The sequence below is a fragment of the Pipistrellus kuhlii genome, unplaced genomic scaffold (genome assembly GCF_014108245.1).
Source record: "Pipistrellus kuhlii isolate mPipKuh1 unplaced genomic scaffold, mPipKuh1.p scaffold_m20_p_8, whole genome shotgun sequence".
In the NCBI taxonomy this organism is placed as follows: Eukaryota; Metazoa; Chordata; class Mammalia; order Chiroptera; family Vespertilionidae; genus Pipistrellus; species Pipistrellus kuhlii.
Window position 1 is genome coordinate 3,661,134 of NW_023425584.1, and position 26,324 is coordinate 3,687,457.

Genomic DNA, 26,324 nt, shown 5'->3' on the forward strand with positions numbered 1-26,324 from the left:
CTCTGAGGCCACGCGGAGGCTTCGCACTTGAACCCGAGCCCAGCACAGGGTCAGGCTCACGTGATGGCCTCCCTCTGCTGCCGAAGGAAGGCCGACCGGGGGCTGCCACGCCTCTGAGTGCCGCGGCGGGGGCTGCGGCCGGTGCAGGTGACGGAGGGGCCTGGCCCGGGGAGGGGGGTGGAGAGGGGAGGGAGAGGGGAGGGGGGCCAGAGCGGGCGGCGCGCTGGTGGACAGGGCGTGGCACCGCCCGGAACCATTCCCAGGAAGAGCAGCGGGCGGTGGGAGGGAGGCGCCGGGTTTCGTGTGGCTGCTGAGCTCGAGGCCAGCGAGCCTGCAAAACGACCGGGGACAAGTCGCTCCACCTCTCTGAGCCGGTAAAACGGGTAGAACCTTCTGTGAAGTGTGAAGACAGGCCTCGTCAGCCCGGCCGGCGTGGCAGAGCATTGACCTGGGGACCAGGAGGTCACGGGTCGATTCCCGGTCAGGGCACAGGCCCTGCTTGTGCTTCAGTCCCCAGTGTGGGGCGTGCGCGGGGCAGCCGGTGAGTGCTTCTCTCTCATCACGGATGTTTCCAACTCTCTCCCTTCCTTCACACCCCGGCCTTGGGAGGCAGCCCTGGGCAGCCGTGCCGGACGCCTGGTTCCCGGAGAGCGCCCTCCACAGGAGGGAGCTGGACCTACAGGCCTCGTGAGCAGCTACGGGCGGCGCCAGGCGGCCCCGGGCCCTGGCCGTAGGTGAAGGACGGCGGCTCTAACCAGCCCTCCTCTGAGAGCCTCGTCGGTGGCCGCTTCTTGGGGAAAGAGTGAGTCAGGCCAGGGCCAGGCCGTCCGTCTTCACGAAGATCCTGCCCCTGTGCCCAGCCCCGAGTGTGAAATGGTGGGCACTCAGTCAATAAGAACGGGGGGCTCCCTCATAGCACACACACCCGGGGCCAGAGTGTTCCCAGAAACGAGAGCGAGGCCTGCCCAGCTCAGCCTTCCGCCGGCCGGGCCTCCGGCCCATCGAGCCGGGAACGGCCCAGGCGCGTCTGTGGGCATTCAGGGGTCCTGCCTGCCCCTGCAGGACGTCCGGATCCCCCTCTGCAGGCAGGAAACCGAGGCTCGGAGAGGGCAGGTCCCATCCCCAAGGCCACACAGCAGGAAATGGCCAAGCTGCAACCCCACCCGGCCAGGTCTGCCTTCCGCCCGAGCCCCCGGCTGCCTTTGGCCTCCTCCTCCTGGTCCTCAGCATCCAGGGTCACCGAGGAAACGGGGGGGGGGGGGGGGCCCTGGTCCTCAGCATCCAGGGTCACCGAGGAAACGGGGGGCCCTGGTCCTCAGCATCCAGGGTCACCGGGGAAACAGGGGGGCCCTGGTCCTCAGCATCCAGGGTCACCGGGGAAACAGGGGGGCCCTGGTCCTCAGCATCCAGGGTCACCGAGGAAACGGGGGGCCCTGGTCCTCAGCATCCAGGGTCACCGGGGAAACAGGGGGGCCCTGGTCCTCAGCATCCAGGGTCACCGGGGAAACGGGGGAGGGGGGGCCTGGTCCTCTGGGGAGACAAAGGCCTGGCTGGCCTGCATCCAAGAACAGGAAGGACCAATGGGTCTGGGGTGGGGGATGGGAGCGGACAGGATCACAGGGGGTGATGCTGGAGGATGGACGTCTCGGGGCACCCCTGCCCCACGCCGCAGCTCTGGAGGCTTGTTGGCTAATGAGACTTTGGGGTGATTCACAGAACTGTCACCGGGTCACCGAGGGAGAGCCCCAGCCTCCCTTCCCAGCGCAGGGAGGCTCTTCCTTGCAGCTGCTCACCTCTCCCACCTGGGAGGCGGGCCCCGCAGCACTGAGGCATTGTGGGATGATGTCACCCCTTGGCAAGGCTCGGAGGTGACCTCAGCTCCCAGGGCCAGGTGAGCCGGGTGTGGCGCCAGGTGAGCACACCCTGAGGCCCCTGCGGGAGGCGCTCCCAGCCCAGGGGCTGAGGGCTGGGGGCCTGGGAGACCACTCCCTGCCGAGCTCGGCCAGTCTGGTTAGGGAGGCTCCCGGTGCCTTCCAGAGGGCCCGGGGCTGTGGGGTGGACGGCGCAGCCACCTGTGCCACCGGTGAGGTCAGTGCGGACACCTCCGAGCGGGTCCCTGCATCGCCCCCGGCTGCTGGCTGCCCGCCGCCCAGCCGCGGGGTCACCCCGGGGCCTGCCCTGCCGGCTCCCCTCGCTGCCCGGGCCAAACTGGTTTTCACAGGTGGCTTTAAAAGCCCGTTTGGGGTGAAAATAAACTTTTTATGGATTCACTGACATCTGGGGACTCTGGTGGGCCTGGTTCTCCTGTCCCTGGGGGGGCAACGAGAAGACCCCTGGGCAGCGACAGGCGGATGTGGGCTCAGCCCCGGCTCTGCCCCTGAGAGGCTGGGGGGCCGGGGACAAGTCGCTCCACCTCTCTGAGCCGGTAAAACGGGTAGAACCTTCTGTGAAGTGTGAAGACAGGCCTCGTCAGCCCGGCCGGCGTGGCAGAGCATTGACCTGGGGACCAGGAGGTCACGGTTCGATTCCCGGTCAGGGCACAGGCCCTGCTTGTGCTTCAGTCCCCAGTGTGGGGCGTGCAGGAGGCAGCCGGTGAGTGCTTCTCTCTCATCACGGATGTTTCTAACTTTCTCCCTCCCTCTCTCTTCCTCTCTGAAATCAATAAAGACATATATTTAAAAAAAAAAACACCATAACACTGAAACCGGTTTGGCTCAGTGGATAGAGCATCAGCCTGTGGACTCAAAGGTCCCAGGTTCGATTCGGGTCAAGGGCATGTACCTTGGTTGGGGTGTGTGCAAGAGACAGCCGATTGATGATTCTCTCTCATCGATGTTTTTAACTCTCTATCCCTATTCCTTCCTCTTTGTAAAAAAAAAATCAATAAAAAATATTTTTTTAAAAACAAAACCCATAAAGACAGGCAGAATTAATCGATGGTAAAAGAAGTCAGAATAGTGGTGGTGGGGGGCGGGGGGAAGGGTGTGTGTGTGCAAGGGGGGAAAGGGAACCTCCCAGCTCATGGAAATGTGCTGTCTGGTCGGGGAGATGGTGACATGGGTGTGGGGGTGATGGTGACGTGGATGTAGGTGAGACAGACAAACATGGGCCATGGGTTCCAGCCTGGGTGAGGACTGGCCATACGGCGGCAGGCTGCCCGGGCAGGGGTCTGTCACTCACTGCACTCTGGTGGAAGGCATCATGGTGGGAGTCTGGGCTCTCGGGGTCAGATCCTGCCTCTGCCACCTCCTGGCTGACTGACCTTGGCCACGGGCTCTGCCTCTGCCAGCCTCGGTTTGCCCAGATGTGCCACGGGGGCAGCCACGGACGTGGACGACCTCAGTAAACAGCACGTGCTCCCTGAGTGTCCACTGCGTTCACTGCTGTTATAATGCCAACGTCCACTGAGTTGGTAACAACACGCATGGCACCCAGGGCCCTGTGGTGGGGATTAAATGTGCTCACCCGTGGCCCGGCTGGCGTGGCTCAGCGGCTGAGTGCCGACCAATGAACCGGAAGGTCATGGTTTGATTCCCGGTCAAGGGCACGTGCCCACGTTTCCAGCTTTGATCCCCAGTGGGGGGCGTGCAGTTAGGCAGCCAATCCACGATTCTCAATTCATGGGTGTTTCTCTCTCTCTCTCTCCCCCTTCCCCTTCCTCTCCGAAATGGGTAAAAAATATATTTAAAGAACAGAGGCCACGTCCCCATCCTGGGCTCCCCGGGGTGCCAGGCTTCCCGCAGGACCGGCCCGGGTTCGAAAGGGCTTACTTCTTTCTTTCCACAGGATGAACCCAGACAGCCTGGCCAAGGCCACCTGGTCGGGAAGAGGGAGAGGCGGGATCTGAACCCAGAGCCCCGGGAGCTCAGGGCCATGTCCTTTCCATTGAATGACACCGGGTGGGACAGCAACCAGTGAAAACGGAGGCGAAAGGTGTCACCATCTCCCTGATAACCGTCAGGTGCTCACCCCCACCCACGGCCCCAATAGCCACGGGGTGTGGAGGTGCTCAGGGATTCCACTCCCTTTGTGCCCCACAGCCCCCCTCTGCCGCCCCCCGCCGCTCCCCAGGCGCGCAGCGGCCGACTCCCCCCCGAGACGAGACCGGGGGTGAGCCCGGGCCATGTAGGGAGAGGAGAGAGGCGCCGGCGAGGGGCGTGTGTCGGGGGTGCGGGGGGGGGGGGGGGGGGGGCGGGGAGCGTAGGCGGAATGAACGGAGGGCCTTGAGATTCTCGGCCGAGGCGTGAGCCCGATGACATCCACGGAAAACAATTTTATTTGCTTTGAAAGCAGCACTCGAATAGTTCGGATTCCTGCCCCAAGTCCCTGACCGCCGCGCTTCCAAGTGGGTTCAATGGAAACTTACCGGGCAGTGAGGCCCCGAGCACGGGCCAGGGGACGGACACACACACACACACACACACACACACACACACGCAGGTTATGCAAGCGAGCACGCGAAGTTTGATGCCCTGACCATCCCCGGTGCCGTGAGGCCCCCCAAAACCAGCCCTTGGCAGACACCCAGTACCACCCCACACCTTCTCCACGGCGGCTGTGCTGGGCCCCTCGGCCCCTCTGCCCGGGTCAGCACCAGCCTCCTCCCCTGGCCCGGCCCCCGGGGTGAGCTCAGAGGCATGAACCAGACCCTGCGCTGTGCTGAGGCCCAGAGCCACCCTCCCGCTGCTCCTTCACTGCCCTCGTGGCTCTCCACCGGCCCGGCTCCCAGGCGGGTCTCCGGGCTCCGAGGAGAAGTCAGCGCCTCCTCCCGCTGAGCTGTGGGCCTCCTCTCGCGGGGCCCGCCCGGGAGCTGCGGGGACACGGGTCACGGGGACCTGCCAGGTCCCACCGGGCGGCGTGGCCCCCTCTCCTGGAGGGAGCACCCGTGTCCCAGCCCACTGTTCCCACCGAGAAGCAGCGGCTGCAGGCGCCGGGGGGCCACATGCTCAGGGGGGGGGCGGGGAAGGGGGGGAGACAGGCGAGTCCACCACGCCCTAACTCACTGAGTTTCAGCCTCCCGGTGCCTCGGTTTCCCCAGCGGGAAAGTGGGGCTGGCGCGAACAGCAGTGCTCACCTCAAGGGATTTTGTGAGACGGAATGAGCAGCTGATCATCGTAACTCGCTGACCTGGGTGGCTGGCAGCGGGTCGCCTACGACAGTGGTCGGCAAACTGTGGCTCGCGAGCCCAGGTTTGCCACTCTGCTGACGAAGGAGTTTGCCCACCACTGGCCTACGATATACGGTCAGAGCTGGAAATGACGAGGCGTCGTGTGATGCTACAAATTGTCAACGGAGAGGTCCAGCTGCTAGTTTCTTATTTATAAGTCCTCATCAGGTTAATAACTAAGAGCAGCCAGAGCCCGGGCTGTCAAAGGCTGGAATGTTCCGTGGCCACATTCTCCGAGGCAGAGGGGCAGGGGCGGGGGATGCCTGCTGCCCTGGAAAGTGGGGCCTCCGAGCACCCCGGGGGGCCCTTTCCCAGCATAACCAACGCCCGTCCAGGGCCCAGGCCAGAGTCCACCCTCCCACCCACACACACAGGCCTCTGCTCTCCCCCCCCCGGGCCAGAATAGCGCCTGATGTCACGGATAACCACAGGCCCGGCTCGGAGCGTTGTGGTCCAGCCCGCCGTGACCTCATTTCGGGGGATAGGGGGGGGGGGACAGGGAGGAGGGCTGACCCATGGTGGGCACACAGCTGCCAGGGCGGGCCGGCTGCTCCGAAAGGGAGAAGCCCTGAGACCCTCAGTTCTCCCGGATCGGCAGGACGCCCCGGGGCCAGGCGAGCCTCCGAGGGAGGGAAGGCCCCACGGGAGCATCCTCTTCCCTGTGGCTCCGCAGCCCGCACCCCTCAGACTCCTGAGGGCACCTGTGTGCCACGGTTACCCGGCAACAGGGAGTGAGGGGCCTGAGCCTCCCTGCAGCGTCCTGAGTGGAGCTTTGGGCCCAGAGGCCTCTCTGCTTGTCCCCACTCCCCTCCCTCCCCTTCCGGCCGCTCACATGGCGCGGGGAGACGTGCTTGGACCCAGGGCCGGACGCTGGCGCACACTCGATGAATGGCCTCTGTCTGGATTCTTCCCTCACCCTCATCTGGCTTCCTCTCCGGGACCTGGTGGGACCGGTGCGTCCAGGGTGCCCCCAGGAGCCAGGAAGAGGAAGTCAGAGCAGGCCGGGGGGGGGGGGGGGGGGGGGGAAGGGGGCGCGGTGGGAACAGTGAGCTCTGGGAAGGAGAGAGAGCCCGCCCTGGGTACACAGAGCCGTCTGGGCTTGCTGGAGCCGCCTTCCCCCAGCAGCTGGCCCGCCTGCTCCAGACGTGAGCTCTGACGTCAGTGCTCACCTGCCGGGACCCCCGCCTCCCTCCCGGCAGCCACCTCGTGAGCCGCCCTCAGCATGTCAGCCGGAGGCGAGGGAGGCGAGGGGGCGGTTCTGAACGGAAGGGAGGGGAGGAGGAAATGCCTTCACGGGGCACTGGTGTGCCAGGTGCCGAGCGCCTGACAGCCGCGTGATGTCACCCGGGGGAACGGAAGGAGGAGGTGCACGGAGATCGGGGTCTGCTGCAGCTCAGAACCCGGGAGGAGACGCCCTTGGGGCTGGTCTCCACCGGACGAGGGGCCCCTGGGGGACACAGGGCCACGGAACACACAGCCGGGCCAGTTGGGCGTGAATGTCGGAGACACACAGCGAAGTGCATTCCGGCGGCACCTGCGCCTAACAGTCTTCACTGCTCATGTCACACTCAGATGCAACTGGGCTCCCGTCCTTTCAGGGAAATACAGGCAAACCTCCACATACGGGGCTTCACGGGTGCTGTGCTTGTTTGGTGCGAGAGAAACATCGGCGATGGGAGAATTGCTGATCGGCTGCCTCCTGCACGCCTTCCTAACTGGGGACGGAGCCGGCACCTCAGGCAGGTGCCCTGACCGGGAATCGAACTGTGGCCTCCCAGTTCATGGGTCGAGGCTCAACCACGGAGCCACGGCGGCCTGGCTTTGTCCTGTGCATTTTCCAGCGCTCTGTGAGGACCCCGGGCTACAGAAAGGACCAGGGGGACGGGGGAGCGGCGTGGAGGGCAGGAAGCTACACCCAGAAACAAGGGGAGGAGAGGCCAGGGGGCCTGTGGGCCAGCCCCGCCTGCCTGAGCCTCAGTCTCCCGCCCGGGGGCTGCGTGAGGCTGAGAGGCGGTCAGGCTCATACAGCAGCAAGGCCCTTCTGGGCCCGGGCAGCTGTGTCCAGCTCCCCACGGTGCGGAGCGGGAGGCAGAGAAAACCGAGACATCCATGAGCAACAAAGAAAGTTCCAGCGCTGGACGGAGGAGGAGTGGCCAGGGCCTAAGCCCCGTGCTGTCTTTCTAGGCCACATGTGTCAAACACAAGGCCCGCGGGCCAAATCCGTCCCGCCAGGCCTTGCAATGTGGCCCGCACCGCGCTGTCATCACTGCACTCCGCTGCGTTTCCATCACAATGACAGTTTATGACTGTTCAGTAAACCATTCGGCCCGCGATTTAGGCTGGATTTTAGATTTTGGCCCCTTCTCTGATTGAGTTCGACACCCCTATTCTAGGCTGTAAATGCAGAAACAGAGGCCTGGATGCCTCCAGGCCCTGGCCAGGCCAGGAAGATCCCGGGGCGCATTCCCGCTCCCAGGGGCGTCCGGGAGGCCGAGGCCGTGACTAAGCCCTTCCTTGGGAATCTGTGCGGCACGTGGCCCGGAGCGGTTCCCGGGAACCGGGCCGGACCCGCGGTGCGTCAGCCGCTGCCGGGAAGCCCGCGCCGACGCCTCCGAGAGCGTGGGCCTGGGCGCGGGGCGGGGGGCCTGGGCGCGGGGCGGGGGGCCTGGGCGCGGGGCGGGGGGCCCGGGCCTGGGGGTGGGGGGCCCGGGGGTGGGATAGGGGGCCCAGGAGCGGGGTGGGGGGCCCGGGCGCGGGGCCTGGGCCTGGGGGCGGGGGGCCTGGGCCTGGGGGCGTGGGGGCCTGGGCGCGGGGGGCCTGGGCCTGGGGGCGGGGGGCCTGGGCGCGGGGCGGGGGGCCTGGGCGTGGGGGGCCTGGGCCTGGGGGCGGGGGGCCTGGGCGCGGGGGGCCTGGGCCTGGGGGCGGGGGGCCCGGGGGCCGGGCGGGGGGCCTCGGGGGGGGGGGGGGCCGGCTCCGAGATCAGCAGCAGTCTCGCCCCCTCGGGCGGAAGCGCCCCTCCCAGCACTCGCATCGAATGGCCCCGGGATGGGTCAGAGGGAGAAGAAGCCCCCCGGCCAACCAGAGGGACAGAAAGAAGGGCCACGGAGCTCCGTCCATCGGGAGACCCGGGAGGCCCCCCAGGACGGGCCGGGATTCCCTTTCCTGCTTGCACGCAGCAGCGTTGCCTTCTGCTCACACTTCGAATCCCCGGAAGATCAGAGCGGCCGTGCTGGGCTGGGAGAGGGCTGGGAGGCCCCGAGGGTTCTCTCCGGTCGGAGCCCCGCCCTCTGAGCCTCCTCTGGGACGCCCCGCCCCTCGGGGGTAACTTACACTTCTGTGGTTATGAATCCGGTGAGCTCCGAGAGGAAGAGGAAGAGGATGAAGAGGCAGCAGCAGACGGAGACTGCAAGAAACAACAGAGACGCACCGTGAGGGCAGAGGGCACTCAGGACGGAGGCCGCCCCCCTCCCCCTGCCCCTCCTTCCCCTGCTCCAGAGAGAGCTGCTCAGAGGGAGCGGGAGAGACCCCCCTGCAAACCCTCAGCCCCTTCCTACTCTTTTTTTTTTTTACATAAAAATATTTTTTCTTTTAGAGGAAGAGGGAGGGAGAGAGGGAAACATCAACGATGGGAGAGCATCACCGATCAGCTGCCTCCTGCACGCCCCACACTGGAGATTGAGACGGCAACCCGGGCCTGTGCCCTGACCGGAAATCGAACCCTGACCTCCTGGTTCCCAGGTCAATGCTCAACCACGGAGCCACGCCAGCCAGGCGCCCCTTCCTGCTCGTAATCTCCATAGGAAGCAGCCCCGCTCCGCAAAAGGTGGACCGACACGGCGGATGCCAAGTCTACGGCTCTGGTACGGAGCTGCCCCTCCGGGGTGGACCGACCCCCTCACGGGCAGCCCCTCCGAGGGGCAGGCCCAGCTTTCTCCCGCGGAGGCCAGGCGGAAGCACAGGCGGCCACGGGGTCCAGCACGGGGCCTGCCTCAGGCGATAACAAAACACGTCTCTGTTGAATGAATGAATGAATGAATGAATGAGTGAGTGAGTGGAAAGCGCGAAGGCTGGACGAGGGCTTTTCAATCCATGTTTGGGCAAGACGCTCGGGCTTCTTCGGAGCCTGACTCAGGGACCGGACGGGAGGAATGTGGTCCCAGGAGAATGCCGGCCAGTGGGCAGCCAGTCCAGCGGACCCCGGACCCGAGACCCAAGGCGCCGGGACGCCACAGGCTGCTGAAGGGGAGGGAGGAGGCGACTCGAGCCGACCCGCGAGGCCCCCGCGCCCGGCGGTCTCCCCGGTGATTCACAGCGTGGATCACGGTGGCGGGAGATGTTTCTGCGTCGGCAGCCCGCTCGGCCGAAGCGCCTCCAGGACGAAGCCCGAGCCCATTCATCGGGGTGGCCCCGGTCTTGGCACGGCCCGGCCTGGCCCCGGGGCCCGTTCATAAATATCTGTTCACGGGGCGGCCGCTGAGGGCTGGCCACCCTGCGCGCTGGAACAAGGGCGGCAGAGAGACCGCATCTCGGGGGCCACGTGGCCGCGCCTTCTAAATCCTACGCCCTCTGGCAGGGACTGGTTTGGCTCAATGGGTAGAGCGTCGGCTTGGGGACTGAAAGGTCCCAGGTTCGATTCCGGTCAAGGGCATATACCTTGGTTGCGGGCATATCCCCAGTAGGGGGTGTGCAAGAGGCAGCTGATTGATGACTCTCTCTCATCGATGTTTCAGACTCTCTGTCCCTGTCCCTTTCTCTCTGTACAAAATCAATAAAATATATTAAAAAAAATAATAATAAATCCTACGCCCTCTGACCCCGGCATTCCCCTTCTGGGAAAGTTACTTTACGGAAGTGACCGTGCCAGGACACAGAGAGGCCCGGCCGAGGGCGGCCATGACAGCAATGCCCGGGCACCAGCCACGTCCGCCCTCCGCAGGCCGGTCACACACACGGCGGGCCTCCCAGCTCGCGCAGTAGGACACGACTGGAGGGAAGAGCATGATGACCTACTGTGTGCTGGGATGGAGGCGTCCGGGGCAAAGCAGTGGGGGAAAGGCGGGGAGATGGTGTGCGCCCGCCTGTGCTGAAAACCCAGACCTGTGCATAGCCACGCCTCGCTGTGCTTTCAAAACGTTCTAGAAGGATCCACGCCGCTGGTAACCCTACTGACCCGGGAGAGCCAGAGAAGAGGGTGGGGCTGTCCGCTGGGGCAGGGAGGGCGTTGCTGGCCCGGGTCGGTAAAGCAGCTGAGCAGGGAGAAGGCAGCTGACCCCCTCTCCTCTCACGGCCCTCAGCACCCCCTCCGGGGACCAGGCACACGCGAACCAGCTCCCGCGGTCAGACCCAGACAGGCTGCGGGCCCCAGGAGGAAGGTGACCGGTGGAGATGTCATCTGTGCACCGAGGACTTAGCACCCCCCCCCCCCCACGCCACAGACGTGATGTCTTTTCACCCCAGATCAGGACCCGGAGGCTCAGAGAGGTGAGGCGACCAGCCCGAGGTCACCCGGCTGCTAAATGGGAGGATGAGCCCAGTTCTGCCGGACGCCAGAGCCTGGTCCCCTTCCGGGGGCGTGGGGACTCAGGCCTCCTCAGCATCCAGGAGCCGAGCCGGAAGAGGGAGAGCTGGGCGGGGCCAGCCAGGTGGGGGGGTCCCTGAGGTCACCCATCACCTGGCAACGGCCAGCCCCTGGGGAAGGTCCCTCTCCTACACCAAGCCCTGGAGAGGCCACGGGTGGGGGAGGGAACGAGGTGGGAGTGGGGTGGGGTGGGAGGGGAGGGGAGGAAGGCATGGGGGCCCACTGAGTCCCAGGCCAGCCGGGCTCTCTCTGGCGGAGCTGTGAAACATCAGGTGAGCCAGGCGACCTCTCTGAGCCCATTCTCTCCTCCGGAAAACGAGGCTCCATCATTCCTGCTTGCCTGGCGTTTTGAAGTGTCCTTGTTTTTCCTAAATGAACCTCTTTACTGTGGAGTACGCTAGCTACGAAGGTGGTACAGAGAGTTCCCACCGCCCTCCTCCCGGCCTCCCTGCCTGCTGGCGAACATCTGGCAGCTCTGACAAGGGGCTTAGCTGTCATCGTCCAACGCGGTCACCAGAGAAGCTGTGTCCCATCCAGATCCCCCGTGTCCCAGGGACTGCCTCCTGTCTGGGACCCGCCCCGGCCCCCCTCACACGCCGTCATCACATGCCCCTGCTTCGGGTCTGCGACCGCTCTCCAGACCGGCCTGCTCTCCCCGACCTCGCCATGTCAACCTGTGGCCAGGCCAAGGTCACCCAGCGGCTGCCTGGTGCTTCCTCACAATTACACTGGCTTGCGGTTTTGGGGGGGAAGATCCCCAGCGATCAGTGCCCTTCGCAGCGCATCCCAGTGCATCCTATGGAGGGGGGGCGGGGTGCAGGAAGGGGGCGCTGTGACATCCACATGACATCTCACTGATGTATCCACAGCAAAGTGACTATTTCCTTTCCATTCTCATCTCTCTCACTTAAAAAAATATATATATATATATATTTTTTTTTAATTGATTTTTTTTTATAGAGAGGAAGGTGGAGGGATAGTTAGAAACATCGATGAGAGAGAATCATCGACCAGCTGCCTCCTGCACACCCCCTACTGGGGATGTGCCCGCAACCAAAGTACATGCCCTTGACCGGAATCAAACCTGGGATCTTTCAGTCTGCAGGCCAACGCTCTATCCACTGAGCCAAACCAGTTTTGGCTCTCTCTCTCTCTCTCACTTTTTGAAATGTATTTTTATTGATTTCAGAGAGGAAGAGAGAGAAACATCCATGATGCGAAAGAATCATGGATCAGCTGCCTCCTGCATGCCCACAGTGGGGATGGAGCCCGCAACCCAGCGTGTGCCCTGACCGGAAATTGAACTGTGACCTCCTGGGTCATAGGTCAACGCTCAACTACTGAGCCACGCCGGGCGGGCCCATGCTCAGTTCTTCACAAGCGAGGCACTGAGTCCAGCCCCCACTCCGCAGGAAGAGGACCCAGCTCTGGCTCCTGGACGGGGACACAGTCCCACAGCCTTTGGGATTCTTCTGTGAGGAAGAGTCTCACACACACACACACACACACACACACACACACCCGTCGGCACGGACTCAGGGCCTTTTCCTGGGGCAATGAGCCGGGAGTTCCATCGCTTGTTTTGTCCCTCGAACGGCGCAGCCTCGGTCTCCGGCCCCCACCCCCCCGCTCCCAGGCTGGCGTCCGGCCCACACGCCCCAGCCCCTGTTCCTTCTCCGGGCCCTCTTGGCTTCCTGGGGGCTCCCTCTGTACCCATCCGGCCCGGTCCTGACATCAGCCACTTCTCCACGGAGCCCTGCGTCCTTTCAGTAACGAACTGATGCACAAAATTCGTGCAGGGGTGGGGTACCCCCCGACCTGGCCTGAGCCCTCTCACAATCCAGGACCCTTTGCTCCTAACCGCCCCCCTGCTCACTCCTCACCCCTCGGCCTGGAGCTCCTTAGCGCGGCCATGAAGGCGGGAGAGGCTCCCACCACCGCTGCTGCACTTGCCAGCCTTGAGCCTGGCTTCTGGCCGAGTGGCACTTCTGCTGTGCGAGCGCAATGACCACCAGGGAGCAGCTCCTGCGTCGAGCGTCTGCCCCCTGGTGGTCAGTGCACGTCATAGCGACTGGTAGTTCTGGTCGTTCCACTGTGAAGGTCACTGGGCTTTTATATAGATAGGTGACATTTAGAATCCAACACCTGGGCGAGATTTTTTTTTTTTTTTTAATGAAACCATGCTTTTGTCAAAAATGCAGCTAGTTTGAAAGGCCTGGAGAGAAACGGAAGTCTCTTCCTGACCCTGAGCCCCCGTGTCAGTGACTAGGAGTGATTTCTGGTGTCCCCTCCCAGGAGCAGGGGCCGCCTCCCTCCCTGGTGAGGCTGAGGACAGAGCTGAGATGAGGAACAACAAGAAGGCCTGGCGAGACGCCCGTCACTGCTTCCCGCCTCCACCTCTGCGTAGCTCTGGCCAGCAGTTCTGCGCGGGGCGTGGGCACAGAGTGGGATGGGGGCGGGGGGAGTGGAGGGGGAAGGGGAAGGGTACTCACTGATGGCCCCAGTGTACGTCGGCTGCGTAAGGTCCTTGGGCACCTTCCTGTAGATGTCAAACCTGCGGAGAGCAAAGGGGACGGTGAGACGGGCACAGAGGGCTGGCCGGGGCGGCAGGGGCTGTGGTGTGGCTGGCGTGCCCAATAGCTCGGCTAACCTCGGCCCTCCTAGGACAGCTCCCCCAGAGCCTGCGGGACGCCCCTCGGATGGGCCCGGGCCCCCACACTGCCCTTACCAGTCTCACTTCCTCAGGACACCTGCTGAGAGGACCTCGACCCACATTTGGCTATGTTTCTTTTTAAAATATATATAAAATATATTTTAATTGATTTCAGAGAGGAAGAGAGAAGGAGAGAGATAGAAACATCCATGATGGGAGAGAATCGCTGACTGGCTGCCTCCTGCAGGACCCCAGACTGGGGCCTGAGCCGGCCACCCGGACATGCGCCCTGACGGGGAATCAAACCAGGACCTTCCAGGTGACAGGGGTTAACGCTCAACACCGAGCCCCGCTGGCTGGGCCGGCTGTGTTTCCCCATCAGAATGCCGCCCTCCTGAGGGCAGGGGCCTGGCGCAGAGTAGGCACACAACAGGAGCGAGCGGAACCCCGAGGTCTTCTCCGCCCTCAGGGAGCAGGATGCTATGGCGTCACCTCTCCCCCTCCCCCTCCAGTTCCCGCCCCCGGCTTCCACGGCCCTGTGCCCCTTCTTATAGATGCTTCTTTGTTGTTGTTGCTCCTCACCCGAGGGTATGTTTCCTCTGATTTTTAGAGAGCAGGGAAGGGCGGGGGGCAAAGAGAGAGAGACAGAGAGACATGGATGTGAGAGAGACACATCGATTGGTTGCCTCCCACATGCGCCCCAACCAGAGTCAGGGATAGAGCCGGCAACCAAGGTACATGCCCGTGATCAAACTCAGGGCCAGTGCGCTATCCACTGAGCCACACCGGCTAGGACCTTAGAGATTCTTCTTCAGTCCGACATAAACATAAAGCCTGCCCGGGACCCGGCCTCAGCCTCAGCGTGGGTTTCGGCCCCAGGCACAGAGCCCTCGTCTTTCTTTCTCCGGGATCCCATCAGCGTGGACAGGGGTTGTGGGCGGAAGGGTCTGGGGTTTGGGCCTCAGACAGGCGTCTTGGGTTTAGATCTGGCCAGCTGTGGAAGACAGAAGGCCCTGCGTCAGCCTGCCCCGGGTTCAAATCCCGGCTGGTCTTCTTCCTCGCTGTGTGACTTCAGCCAAGTAACTTCCTCTCTCTGAGCCTCCGTTTCCTCGTCTGTAACAATGGGGCTCCTATGACCACACCCGCCAGGGGAGGGACACCCATGCCTGGCAGATCTGACACGGAGCATCCGCCATGGCTTACAAGCCTTGCGTGAGATCTGATCCTCGCCTGCTGTGTGCTCGCTCAGACAGCACGTGAACCCGGTATCCTAAGACCTCAGAGGCGAAACAGTTCCTGCCTGCCGCCAAGTTAAAAAGCTCCACTTTCCTCCCTCCCTGCTCAGCCGGTGCCAGGGCCCCTGGGGGCACCAGAAACCGGGGCTGGGAGTGTGTGTGAGGGGTGGGGGCCCTGTGACTCAGCCACCCACACCTGCCCAGCTCCCTTACGCTGACAAGGTCCGCCCCTTTCCCATGAGAGGCACGTGACAGGTAAGGGCAGGCGCTGCGGAGTCTGCCTGCCGGGGTTCCAATGTGACTTGGCTGCTGGGTGACCCGGGCCACGTCCCTGACTTAACCTCCCTGTGCCTCAGTCCCGCCACCTGTGAAATGGGGCAACAATCCTATATGGATACCAAGCAATGAATCCATCAGAAGTCTGAGGAGGAACGGGGCACGGACGACAGGGACATGGACGCCCCTCCCAAGTCCCTCCCCACGAATCCTCGTGAGCTACCAGAGGAGAAAGTGGAACTCGACGGCGGAGAGCCTTCGCAGACATCACAGCTGCCACGTGACCGAGTGCCACCAGCAGGAGACACGTCACGGCCCCACACCATCGCGCCGGCGGAGAGCTTGCTCCCAGCGCACCACCTCGCGAGAATCGCGAGGAAACACCAACGCATCCACACGGAGGGGCAGGTGCCAAAGTGACGGGCCAGCACGGGTCAACACAGCGAGGTCAGGAAGGCAAGCAAAGACAAAGGCACCCTCCGAGACGAGAGGAGGCGGAAGAGACGGGACGGCCCAGTCACGCAGGCCCGTGTCCCGAATGGGGAAAGGGGCATCGAGTGGGATCTGAATTAGAAACTAGAGGCACCTGAACCTGAAGAGCTGGCTTGGCAAATGTTTTGCTTTTGTTTTTAAAATATATTTTATTAACTTTTTACAGAGAGCTAGAAACATCGATGAGAGAGAAACACTGACCAGCTGCCTCCTGCACACACCCACTGGGGATGCGCCCACACAACCAAGGTCCATGCCCTTGACCGGAGTCGAACCCAGGACCCTTCAGGCCATGGGCCGATGCTCTATCCACTGAGCCAAACCGGTTTCGGCTGGCTTGGCAAATGTCTGCGGAGTGTCCGGTAGGGTACGTCTTCTCTGTTGAAAGTGGGAGGGGGAGGGAGGCTGGGTGAACAAAGGTCAAGGAGAGGAGGTTAGCCTTGGACCAAACTCCCGGAGGCAAGAGCAAAGGGGTGTGCTCCGGACAGAGCGAGGGGGGCGGCTCTGGTACCAGGCTCTTTCACAAATTCACTGTATTTGACTTGAATGTTCACAGTAACCCTGGCAGCAACTTGCTCCCAATCCCCAAGCCCATGGCTAGTAAAGGCAGGATTCAAACCCAAGCCCAAGCCCAGAGGCCATGGTCCTTCCACTCCCCTGAGCCTGGGGGAATCCGCTGAGAGCTCACCCGTTGGGAAACGAAAACCTTCAGGCTTCGTGTACTTGCTTTTCCTCAGAGCAAGTGGGAGCCCCGGGGCAGGCAGGGGCCAGTGCAAAATACATCAATTCATTCAACAGATCTTCACGGAGTACCCGCTGGCGTGAGAAAACCAAAGAGGGCCAGGTGGCCACGGCCCCTGCCCCCGTGAAGCTGCCCGTCTACCAATGGTGTTGGATCCCTGTTTTAGGGCCACCTGGACAGAATGCTCTCGAATTAACGATACAACATCCGCGCTGGGGAGAGGGGGCGGGGCAGAGGGAGAGCTGAAAAAGACCCTGGGTTCAGAGCTGACCACAAGCCAGTGAGTCAGCAGTAAATGCCTCTGAGAAGACGGGCCACAGAGGAGAGGGTGAGAACCCAGGCATGTGACAGACGGGGAAGTGAGCCGCCGTCCCCTCTGGCTCGCATTAGTCAGCCCCTCACGGTGGTGAGGCAGCGAAGAGATAGCGGTGGCCACTGGCGGTCAGAGAATGTGGAAGAAAGGGCAGGGAGAGTGGGGGAGGGGAAAGGGTGCTGACTGCACATCTAGGGTGTGCCCAGCTCACACAAGGCCAGTGGTCGGCAAACTCACTCGTCAGCAGAGCCAAACATCGACAGGACAACGACCGACATTTCTTTTGAGCCGAAAACCGACTTCTGCGGATGGGCCACGAAGTTTCAATCGCTTTTACGTGCGCGCCCGCACGGGGTATTTTGTGGGAGAGCCACCCTCAAGGGGCCAAAGAGCCGCAGTTTGCCGACCACTGAGCTAGGCCCCTGACCAGCTCCTTCTCGTCCAATGATCTCGGTCAACCTACCAGTGAGGGGCCGTTAACCCGTTTTACAGGTGAGGCTCAGAGGGGCTGGTGGCTCAGCTATAAAGTGTCACAGGGGCCTCCCACCTTCCACGCCCTCCGCCGCCCGGCCTAGAAGGCTGAGGCCACGGTGGCCACACCCATTCATTTTCCAGACGAGAAAGCCGGAGCCTCAAGGAGGGGGGTGGGTGACTGTCCAGGTCAAGGTGTAATTCAAATCAGAGTATTTCAAATGAAAATCAGCCAAAATCGGTTTGGCTCAGTGGATAGAGTGTCGGTCTGCGGACTGAAAAGTCCCGGGTTCGATCCCAGTCAAGGGCATGTACATTGGTTGCGGGCACATCCCTGGTGGGGGTGTGCAGGAGGCAGCTGGTCGATGTTTCTCTCTCACCAATGTTTCTAACTCTCTATCCCTCTCCCTTCCTCTCTGTAAAAAATCAATAAAATACATTTTTTTTTAAAAAAGGGTGCTGAGCCCAGCCTCGTGTGGCTTGGTGCTTGAGCACATCAACCTACGGACCAGGAGGTCCCAGTTCGATTCCTGATCAAGCCTTGCCCCCCCCACCCCCACCCCAGCAGGGAACGTGCGGGAGACAGCCAATCAATTATTCTTTCTCATCACTGATGCTTCTATCGTTCTCTCCCTTCCTCTCTGGAACCGATTAAGATTACATCTACCCTGTTTCCCCAAAAATAAGACAGTGTCTTATATTAATATTTTCTCCCGAAGTTGCGCTAGGTCTTATTTTCAGGGGATGGCTTATCTTTCCATGCGCTAGGTCTTATTTCCGGAGGATGTCTTATTTTCGGGGAAACACGGTATGCCTCTAACGCTGTTGTTCTTTAGGATAAAACGCACATCCGCCCCGGGAGGCAGAGAGCACACAGGCTGACTTCAGAGGCCCGCGCCCCGGACGGCAGGCCCCTGCCGGGTGAGGAGGCAGCCCGGCCTCCCTAAGCAAACAGGCAGAGGGACCCACTAAGGGAGCGGGAACGTCTGACTAACGGCCTCTGTCATCGCTTTTCATAGCAGAACGCCTCAGCTCTGCTATTTTAACTCCTGCTGCGGCCCGCTCCCTCCGCTCCGCACACCACTCCCGGCTCCCTCTGTGGCTCGCCGTGTGTGGGCAGCGGCCAAGCCGCATGTGATGTCACCGTTTCCAGGCCTTCGTGACATGAGACGCCATTCAGGAGCAAGTCACTGGAAGGGGTGGGTCATTCGGCCCAAAAATAGCCAGCGAGGGTTTTCGTTGGCACGTGGGCCGGGTCGGCCCTCGGAGCCCTGTGCCAGGGGGGTTAGGTGAAAAGCGTGCTTGTTGGTTCACTCCTTCGCTTCCTCCACCTTCCTGAGAACCACTGGTGTGCGTGTGTGTGTACACGTGTGTGCATGTGTGCATGCCAGAGTGCCCACAGAGGTCACTGAACGCCCCGGAGCTGAGCCCTGTGGGCACCGTTTGTTTCTTTAATATTTCTTTATTGATTTCAGAGAGGAAAGGAGAGGGAGAGAGAGAGGGCGAAACATCAATGATGAGAGAATCATTGATCGGCTGCCTCTAGCACACCCCCACTGGGGATCAAGCCCGAAACCCAGGCCTGTGCCCTTGGCTGGAATCGAACCTGGGACCCTTCAGCCTGTGAGGCAAACCTGCTAGGGCAAGGCACCGGTCCTCATGAGCCCTAGAGTCGCTCTCACGCCATTCCACACCCGGGCCTTGACGTTCAAACAGCTGACATGAGCTCACCCTTCTCCTCCCCGTTAGGAGGAAGGGCACAAACGTGTTTCCGTCTCCAGCCCGGATGAGGGAGCTCTGGGGGGGCCACGTTAATGACAACAGCCACCATTCTCGCCTTTCCCTCCCCGAGATGCAGGATTAGGTTCAAGCTCCTGCTGCAGGGCGCCCCTGTCTAACCTCTGCGCACTGGCCCGCCCGGGATGGGGGACAGGCCCAGCGTGCGCGGTGCCCTCCTCCAGTCTTTCCAAAACTTCGGGACTTCTGTAAAACGCCGCAGGACGTGGGACAAACTGCTGAAAAGCGGGACGTCTGGTCACCTTACATTTCACTGAAGATTTATCGATGGCCAATAACCCCATGACGTGCTGCTAACACCAGGGTCATCGGGGAAATGCCAACTAAAACCACAAGGAGATACCCCTCTGCGCCAGCGATTCCCAAACGGTGTGCCCCGGCGTGCCTCAATAACGTTTAAAACTTGCCATACCGGACTCTTTAGGCGGGCACTGGCCTCTTTTCCCTTAGACCACATGTGTCAAACACAAGGCCTGCGGGCCAAATCCGTCCCGCCAGGCCTTGCAATGTGGCCCGCACCGCGCTGTCATCACTGCACTCCGCTGCGTTTCCATCACAATGACAGTTTATGACTGTTCAGTAAACCATTCGGCCCGCGATTTAGGCTGGATTTTAGATTTTGGCCCCTTCTCTGACTGAGTTCGACACCCCTACCTTAAACTGTCAAACAAATGTACGACCACAGCCAGAACAACAACAGCCGTACGGCGTGAAAGAATCAAAAAGATGCCTACTGCTTTGTCGGATCGGCAAGAACATGTGTTTTCCGGTGTGCTGCGGCAGTGCAGTAATTAGTGTGTGTGCCAGGGGAGGGAGGGGGTGGGCACCGCTGCTCCGGACTCAGCAGAATGGCTGGCCGTACAGAGTGGGCGCACCCAGTGCCAGTGGGGGGAGGAGCCGCGGGAGGAAAGCTGCCCGACCACTAGGGGGAGGGAGTGAACCCTGTGCCCAGCCTACGATCAGCCACTCCGCCCCCAGAAGTGCACACGGCCCTAGCCGGTATGGCTCAGCGGACAGCGTCAGCCTGCACCCTGAAGGGTCCCAGGTTCAATTCCCTTGCAGGGCAGATACCTCCCCAGTTGCAGGGTCCTCCCCAGCCTGGGCCCTGGTGGGAGCTTCTGCAGGAGGCACCCAATTGGTGTGTTTCTCTCTCACATGGATGTTTCTCTCTGTCTTTCCCTCTCTCTAAAAATCAATGGAAAAGTATCATCAGCCCTAGCTGATTTAGCTCGGTGAACAGAGCATCAGCCTGCGGACTGAAGGGTCCCAGGTTCGATTCCACTCAAGGGCACAGGCCTGGGTTATGGGCTTGATCCCCAGTAGGGGGCGTGCAGGAGGCAGCCGATCAATGATTCTTTCTCATCATTGACGTTTCTATCTTTCTCTCCCTCTCCCTTCCTCTTTAAAACCAATAAAAATACTTTAAAAAAAAGTATCTTCAGATGAAGATTAAAATAAATAAATGCACACACACACACACACACACACACACACACCATCTCTATAACATTCTCAAAGCACAAACTCACTGGAGTGACAGCAGCCCACCGGTTGCCTGGAGACGGAGGGAGGGAGGGAGGGGCACGAGGAAAGCCCGGGAGGCGAGGGAGAGGACACGGTCGCTCTCATTGGCTGCGATGGCAGTGTCAGGGGTGCACACGCCTGTCAGGTTCTCCAAGCGGACACCTTACGGGCGTGCCGTTCATGTATGTCAGTTGGTCCTCAGTGAACTGTTGGGGGAGGGGGATGTAAGTGAGAGCCATCGCTAAGGCACCTCACATACACTGACCTCCAGCCCTCCATCCCAGTGCCTCCCGCCCCCTGCTCCCACCGCAGCCCCCTGCCCTTGCCGGTTTATCTGGAACGCTATTCCCCGGGGTATCTGTGTGCTGGCTGCCTCCCCTCCCTTGGGTCTGCGTTCCGATGCCACCTCCTCAGAGAGCCCCGTCAGAGTCCAGGCGGAAACCGGTGAGGTTCGCAGGCCCCTGGGCCCAATGCAGAATAAGCCGGACCGGGGCAGGGGCGGGAAGGCAGGAAAGCACGGCCGAGAAGATGCTGCTGCTGCGGCTGCTGGAACCGCTAAGGCAGAGGCCGTGCGTTTCTTTCCAACTTCAAATAACGGATTTCCCCACACGTTCAGCGAGTGCCTGCCTGAGTTCACAGAGGGGCGGGGGAGGGACTGGCATCCCCTGGGCTCCTACCCGCTGGGCCAAGCCCACCTCCACCCTGGACCGCCCCCACTGCCTCCTCCCTGCCGGCCATCAGGTGCCGGCAACAAAGGAGGAAACCGGACTCGGAGAGGCTGGGCCATGTGCCCGAGCTCACACAGCCGGCGAGAGAGGCAGAATCAGCGTTGGAACCCTGGTCAGCCTCACCTGGAGGCCACCCTCCATGCTGACCCTCTGCAGCCGCCCCCCAGCACCACGCTGGGCCCTGGGGGCCTTGACTGTCCCTGCTCCCAGCTGCCCTCCTGTGCCTGCGTAGGGCCTGGTGCGGCCGCAGCACCCGGTGAGCGAGAGGAGGAGGGAGGGTGCCCACTGTGGTGGGTGCCCCCCAGGCCCTGGCAGAGGACAGCTGGACAGCATCCCCTCCCCCGCAGCCACCTCCACGGCCCCCCCACCCCCCATGACGAGCCCTCTGTCCTGAGAGCGGAAAGCTGTCCGTGGTGCCGGGCTTGGCTGGGCATCAGGCTTCTCACTGTCGAGGCCGCGGGGAGCGCGGCTGCGGGGCGGCGAGGGCCCCACCGTGTTTCCAAATCGCTGGCCCCGGGCCACGGCCGCGGCCCCGCAGCGGACACAACATCCGCGCGGACACTATAAATGGAAATGTATTCTTAGAGGGGCAGATGCTGGCGGGCGGGGAGGGATGGGGGGTCAGCAGGGACCCATCACCGGATAAAAATACAGACGGCATTTAAATGCTGAGCGGCAGGAGCTATTCGGGGACTGGCTCCTCATGCCCGTGGCTCCCCGCCAGGGCACGGCCTTGGACAGACCTGAACGGCAGGAGCTACGGGGGTGGGCGTTTTAAGTCCAGGAGGAGGGGGTGGGGGGTTGGCATGCCCAAACAGCTAGGGAAGGAGCTGCTTTTGGGGGGCACACACAGATCCCTTGACCTCCACCCACCACTGCCCACGGGGTTCAAGTCCACTCTGGGCTGTGAGACCACCCTCTGGACAACACCCTCGCCACCCTGCAGAGTGAAGGCGGAGTCCTGGCGAGGGCCGGGGTGGGGGCCGAGGCAAGGCCTGGGTGTGAGGAGCTGGCAGGGCGAGGCCAGTGCGATGGAGGGAAGCTGGGGAGGGCCCCGTGAGGAGGGGGAAGGGGACAGTTACTGAGCCAGCTCTGCTTCTGCGGTCTCACCGTCCCCTCACGGCCACCCGGCACAGACACCATGATCACCCTCGTTTCTGCAGGAAGAGACACCGGGGCGAGGAGCCGGCGGGAGATGGGACCCTGAGACCCAGGCTGAGACGCCGAGTCTAGAAAGACAAGCAGCAGCGAGGCTGGGCAGAGGGCGGGCGGTGTCTGGGGCACAGTGACCTCCCCTGCTCAGGGTCACACAGTCAGCACGTGGCAGGGCAGCCGTGTGCTCCCTCCGGGCCGAGCAGGGAGCTGCCAGGCTGCGTGCGCTGGGGCCAGCTGTGTGTGTGCTTCAGAAAGTGAGGGCCCTGGCCGGTTCAGCTCAGTGGTTAGATCCTCGGCCTGTGGACTGAAGGGTCCCGGGTTCGATTCCGGTCAAGGGCATGTACCTTGGTTGTGGGTACATTCCCACCGCCACTCATCACTGATATTCCTATCTCTTCCTCTCCCCTCCTCTCTGAAATCAATAAAAATATATATTTAAAAAAAGAAGAAGAAACACCCACTTGGAAAGATGAAAATATAAAGCCAATTCACCAGGGAGTCATCACTCAAAGATTCCAGAAAGCACCGGGCATCCCAAATAATCGAGGGCACCCGGGCACTGACCACCTGCAGCTCTCACCCGATGGGAGACACCGGGCAGGGGCCGGAAATGACGGCCCTGGGCCAGGGGCAGCCTGTGGCAATCTGGAGGGTCCGGAGCCCACCTAATGGGGGTGGAAAGCCCCCCTGTGTGACCACGGCTGGGACAAGGAGCCCTCAGGTGGCCGGATCCGTGAAAACCAGAAGCCTGGGGTCTTATGGGAAATCACCGCCTTAAAAATGATAGCAGCTAGTTTTTGTTTAAATAAAACCATATGCCAATCAAAGAAAACACTTCTGGGGCCCAGATCCCACCCGGAAGGCTGACCCCGGGCTCAGTGTGTGTGCGCGTGGGGACGGAGCAGCAATGGGAACGGGTGGGAAGAGGGGGGCTGATGCTTCCCGGGCGTTCTCAAGGCTGCTTTAGTCCGGGCCCATTTTTACAGCAGAAAAACTGAGGTCTGGGAAGCCGCACCAGATTTCCTAGCATCGAGAGAGAAAGCTATCCGAGGGCCAGCTGGGCCCTCCCCGTGGCACCCAGGTGCCCTGACATGGGGCTCTGGGAGCTGAGAGCCGGCCGGAGCCAGGCATGCAGGTCACCGAGACACGGGTCTACAGGCAGTGCCTTTTACCCACAGCCCCTCAGGAATAGCAGCCAGGGGTCTGAGCCCCTGGGGGCCCACTGGGGGCGCTGTCCAGGGCGCACCCCTGCCCCGGGGAGGGCCTGGCGCTGGCCGAAGGGCCTGGCACCCGCAGGAGCCTGGGCCCGCCCTCCTCCCTCCTCCCTCTTCCCTCCTCCCTCTTCCCTCCTCCCTCCAACTCCGTGAGTCACGCCTGGCTCTGGGCCTCAGCGCGCCGGCTGCAGAGTCTTCAGTTTTTCTTGGCTCCCGAGCAAAATGTAATTTTCCAAAGCACATAGATTCCAGCGGGGCCTGGGTTGTGCTATGCTCTGGCAGCGGCCGGGCCGGCCTGAGCACACGCTGTCCCGGGGTGGGGGTGGGGGGGACACACACCAAAGAATGTGGTTATCGCCTCCCTCTCCGCCTCCTTCCTGCTCCTCCCCCTGGCAGAGCCCCCGGTGGGTGTGCCGGCCACCCATCCCCTCGGCCTCCCCTGGCCCCCTCACTGCAGCCACTGCCGCCCCCGACGGCCCCACCGAGCCCAGTGGATGGATGGGACGTCAAACCGCGCCTGCCAGCCGGACAAGAGGGGCCCCCAGAAACCCCGCCGGGGAGCCCCCCAGTCTGCAGATCACGCCCCTTCACATTGCTGGGGTTGTGGGAGGAGCACGGCCCAGGGGGTCAGGCCGGTGGGGGCCCAGGAACCCCGTACACTGTGTACCTGTCTGGCTTTTTTCAAAACAGGTTTCTGATCGGCGCCGTTTAGAGTCACAGCAAAATGAAGTGGAAGGTACACAGATCTTCCCCACAGGCCGAGCCTCCCCCACCAGACGGGGCATCTGCTCCCGAGGGTGACCCCAGGCTGGCATCGCTGTCACCCGGAGCCCTCAGCTGGCCCTGGGCTCACGCTGGGAGCTGCACACTCGAGGTTTGGGCAGATGTGCAGTGGCAGGCGCCCGCCCTTCCAGGATCACACGAAGCCGTCCCACCCCCTCAACATCCCTGTGTGCGGCCCACGCGCCTGCCAGCCCTCACCGAGCCCCCCGCGCTGTCGCCACGGTTCTGCCTTTCCCAGAATGCCGTGCACAGACACCACGTGGGATGGGGCCCTCAGACCGGCTTCCTTCGCTCGGTGAGAAGCATGTGAATTTCCCCCAGGTCTGCCCAGGGCCTGGGGCCATCACTGCCTGTGAGCTCGGAGGAACATTCCAGCCTCCGGCTGGCCCTCAGCGCCTGGCGCCCCGACCCCCGGTGCGGACGGGCAGGCTCTGCCTCCCCCCGCCTCGCTGCCTCCTGGGGCCGGGTTCTCCCCGGAGCCTCCGTGTCTTTCACGTGTGAAGCGGGGATGAAAGGACCACTTGCCTCCGGGGAGGGAGGGTTACACGCGAAGCACATGGAAGGCGTTGGTTACAGCTCCCCGCACGGAGCAGGCGGGCGGCAGACGGGGCTGCAGTCACCGTCTGTCACCGGGACGGCGGCTGCCGTTACACGGATGGCTCTGCCTTCTCTCCGCAAAGCAGCACGGAGGGAAGCGGAGACACGCCAGGCCCTGGGCTCACACGGGCTGGGCTTCAGATCCTGACCATGCGGAGGCAACTGGCTAGACATCCCTGGAGCCTCAGTTTACTCATCTGTAAAATGGGGGTGGGCGGAATGACATGTCCCTCCTGGCGTGATTCTGGCTGGGACTCTGAGACCCCCGGCAGCCGGGGGGCAGCCCCAGAGGCCAGCTCCCGCTGTGAGGGGAGGACCCGCCACCAGCCCTTCTACGTGGAGGATGCAGGGGCCAGCGGGGGGGTGGGGGTGGGGGGCGGCGGGCCTGTGGCTGTGCCAGCGAGGAGGGTGGCTTCCAAGCAGAGTGAGTGAAGGGACAGGCGAGGGCCACCCTGCCGGCCAGGACACGGCAGAGGTCGGCCAGGACGGGGACTGTGACACCTCTGCAGCCGGCCAGGCCTGGTCCTGGTGTCAAATGACAGCGGGGCTGGGAGGCGGAGGCAGCGGCCAAGGCCAGTCAGCATGTTCCCGGGGCCTCCAAGGTGAGCGGCAGGGACGCAGGAAATGTCAGGGCACTCCGGGAGGCCACCAGCGAGGCCTGATGCCCGCGCTCTCCAGGACAACGACCTTGGTCTTCGGGGTCCACCCACCGGGAGGCCCACCTGAACCCCGAAAGGTCTGGGAGTGCCACATCCTCACCGTGCGGTGACCCTGGGAGGGAGGGACTATCCTGGTCCCCTGTTTCTGGAGGAGGAAGTTCAAGGTCACTGCCAGGGAGCATGGGAGCCGGGCCTGCCATCCTTGGCTCTCAGATTCCCCATCCCCTGAGCCAAGCGTAGGGTCTGCAGTGACGGCACTCGGGGGCCTCATCCCTGACTGCTTCCCACGGCTCTGCCTCCGCATTGTTGCCCATTCATTCATTCATTCATTCACTACGCACAGATCCCACCGACATAACCAGCACCTCCTCTGTTCTGGACGCTGGACTGGGCCCCCGAGACACAGTGTAAGCCAGACCAAGGCAGCCCCTGCCTGTCTGAAGCTGGAATCAAGGACATGGCTACACACGTGGGGTCATCGCAGGAAACGGGCGACAGGAAGCAAAGGCACAGCGCCTGCCCTCCGCCATGACGAGGGCGTGGCCTCTGGGTGTGAGTCCCGGCTCCTCACTGGCTAGCTGTGTGTGGCCTCAGGGGATTCACTTCCCTGGCCCACGCCTCAGCGTCCTGGCCTGTCACACTGGGCCCCCCTCGCCCGGCTGCTCTGCGGTGACTACAGGGAAAGTGTTTGTGTAGCCCAGTGGTCGGCAAACTCATGAGCCATCAGAGCCAAATATCAACAGGACAACGATGGACATTTCTTCGGAGAGCCACATTTTTTAAACGTAAACTTCTTCTAACGCCACTTCTTCAACATAGACTCACCCAGGCCGTGGTATTTTGTGGGAGAGCCACACTCAAGGGGCCAAAGAGCCGACTGTGGCTTGCGAGCCTCGGTTTGCTGACCGTGGGTTTAGCACAGCGTGGGGCCCCGGGGGTG

General features: G+C 62.4%; 1 protein-coding gene across 1 annotated transcript in view; it reads right to left on the bottom strand.

The window, feature by feature from the left end:
• ERGIC1 (endoplasmic reticulum-golgi intermediate compartment 1) overlaps positions 1 to 26,324 on the bottom strand; it is a 75,732-nt gene that overhangs the window by 28,920 nt on the left and 20,488 nt on the right. The window contains exons 2-3 of the mRNA XM_045576293.1: positions 13,238 to 13,299; positions 8,498 to 8,570 (exon numbers count right to left, since the gene is read on the bottom strand). Coding sequence (XP_045432249.1) covers positions 8,498 to 8,570; positions 13,238 to 13,299 — 135 coding nt within the window. The remainder of the gene's footprint in view (positions 1 to 8,497; positions 8,571 to 13,237; positions 13,300 to 26,324) is intronic.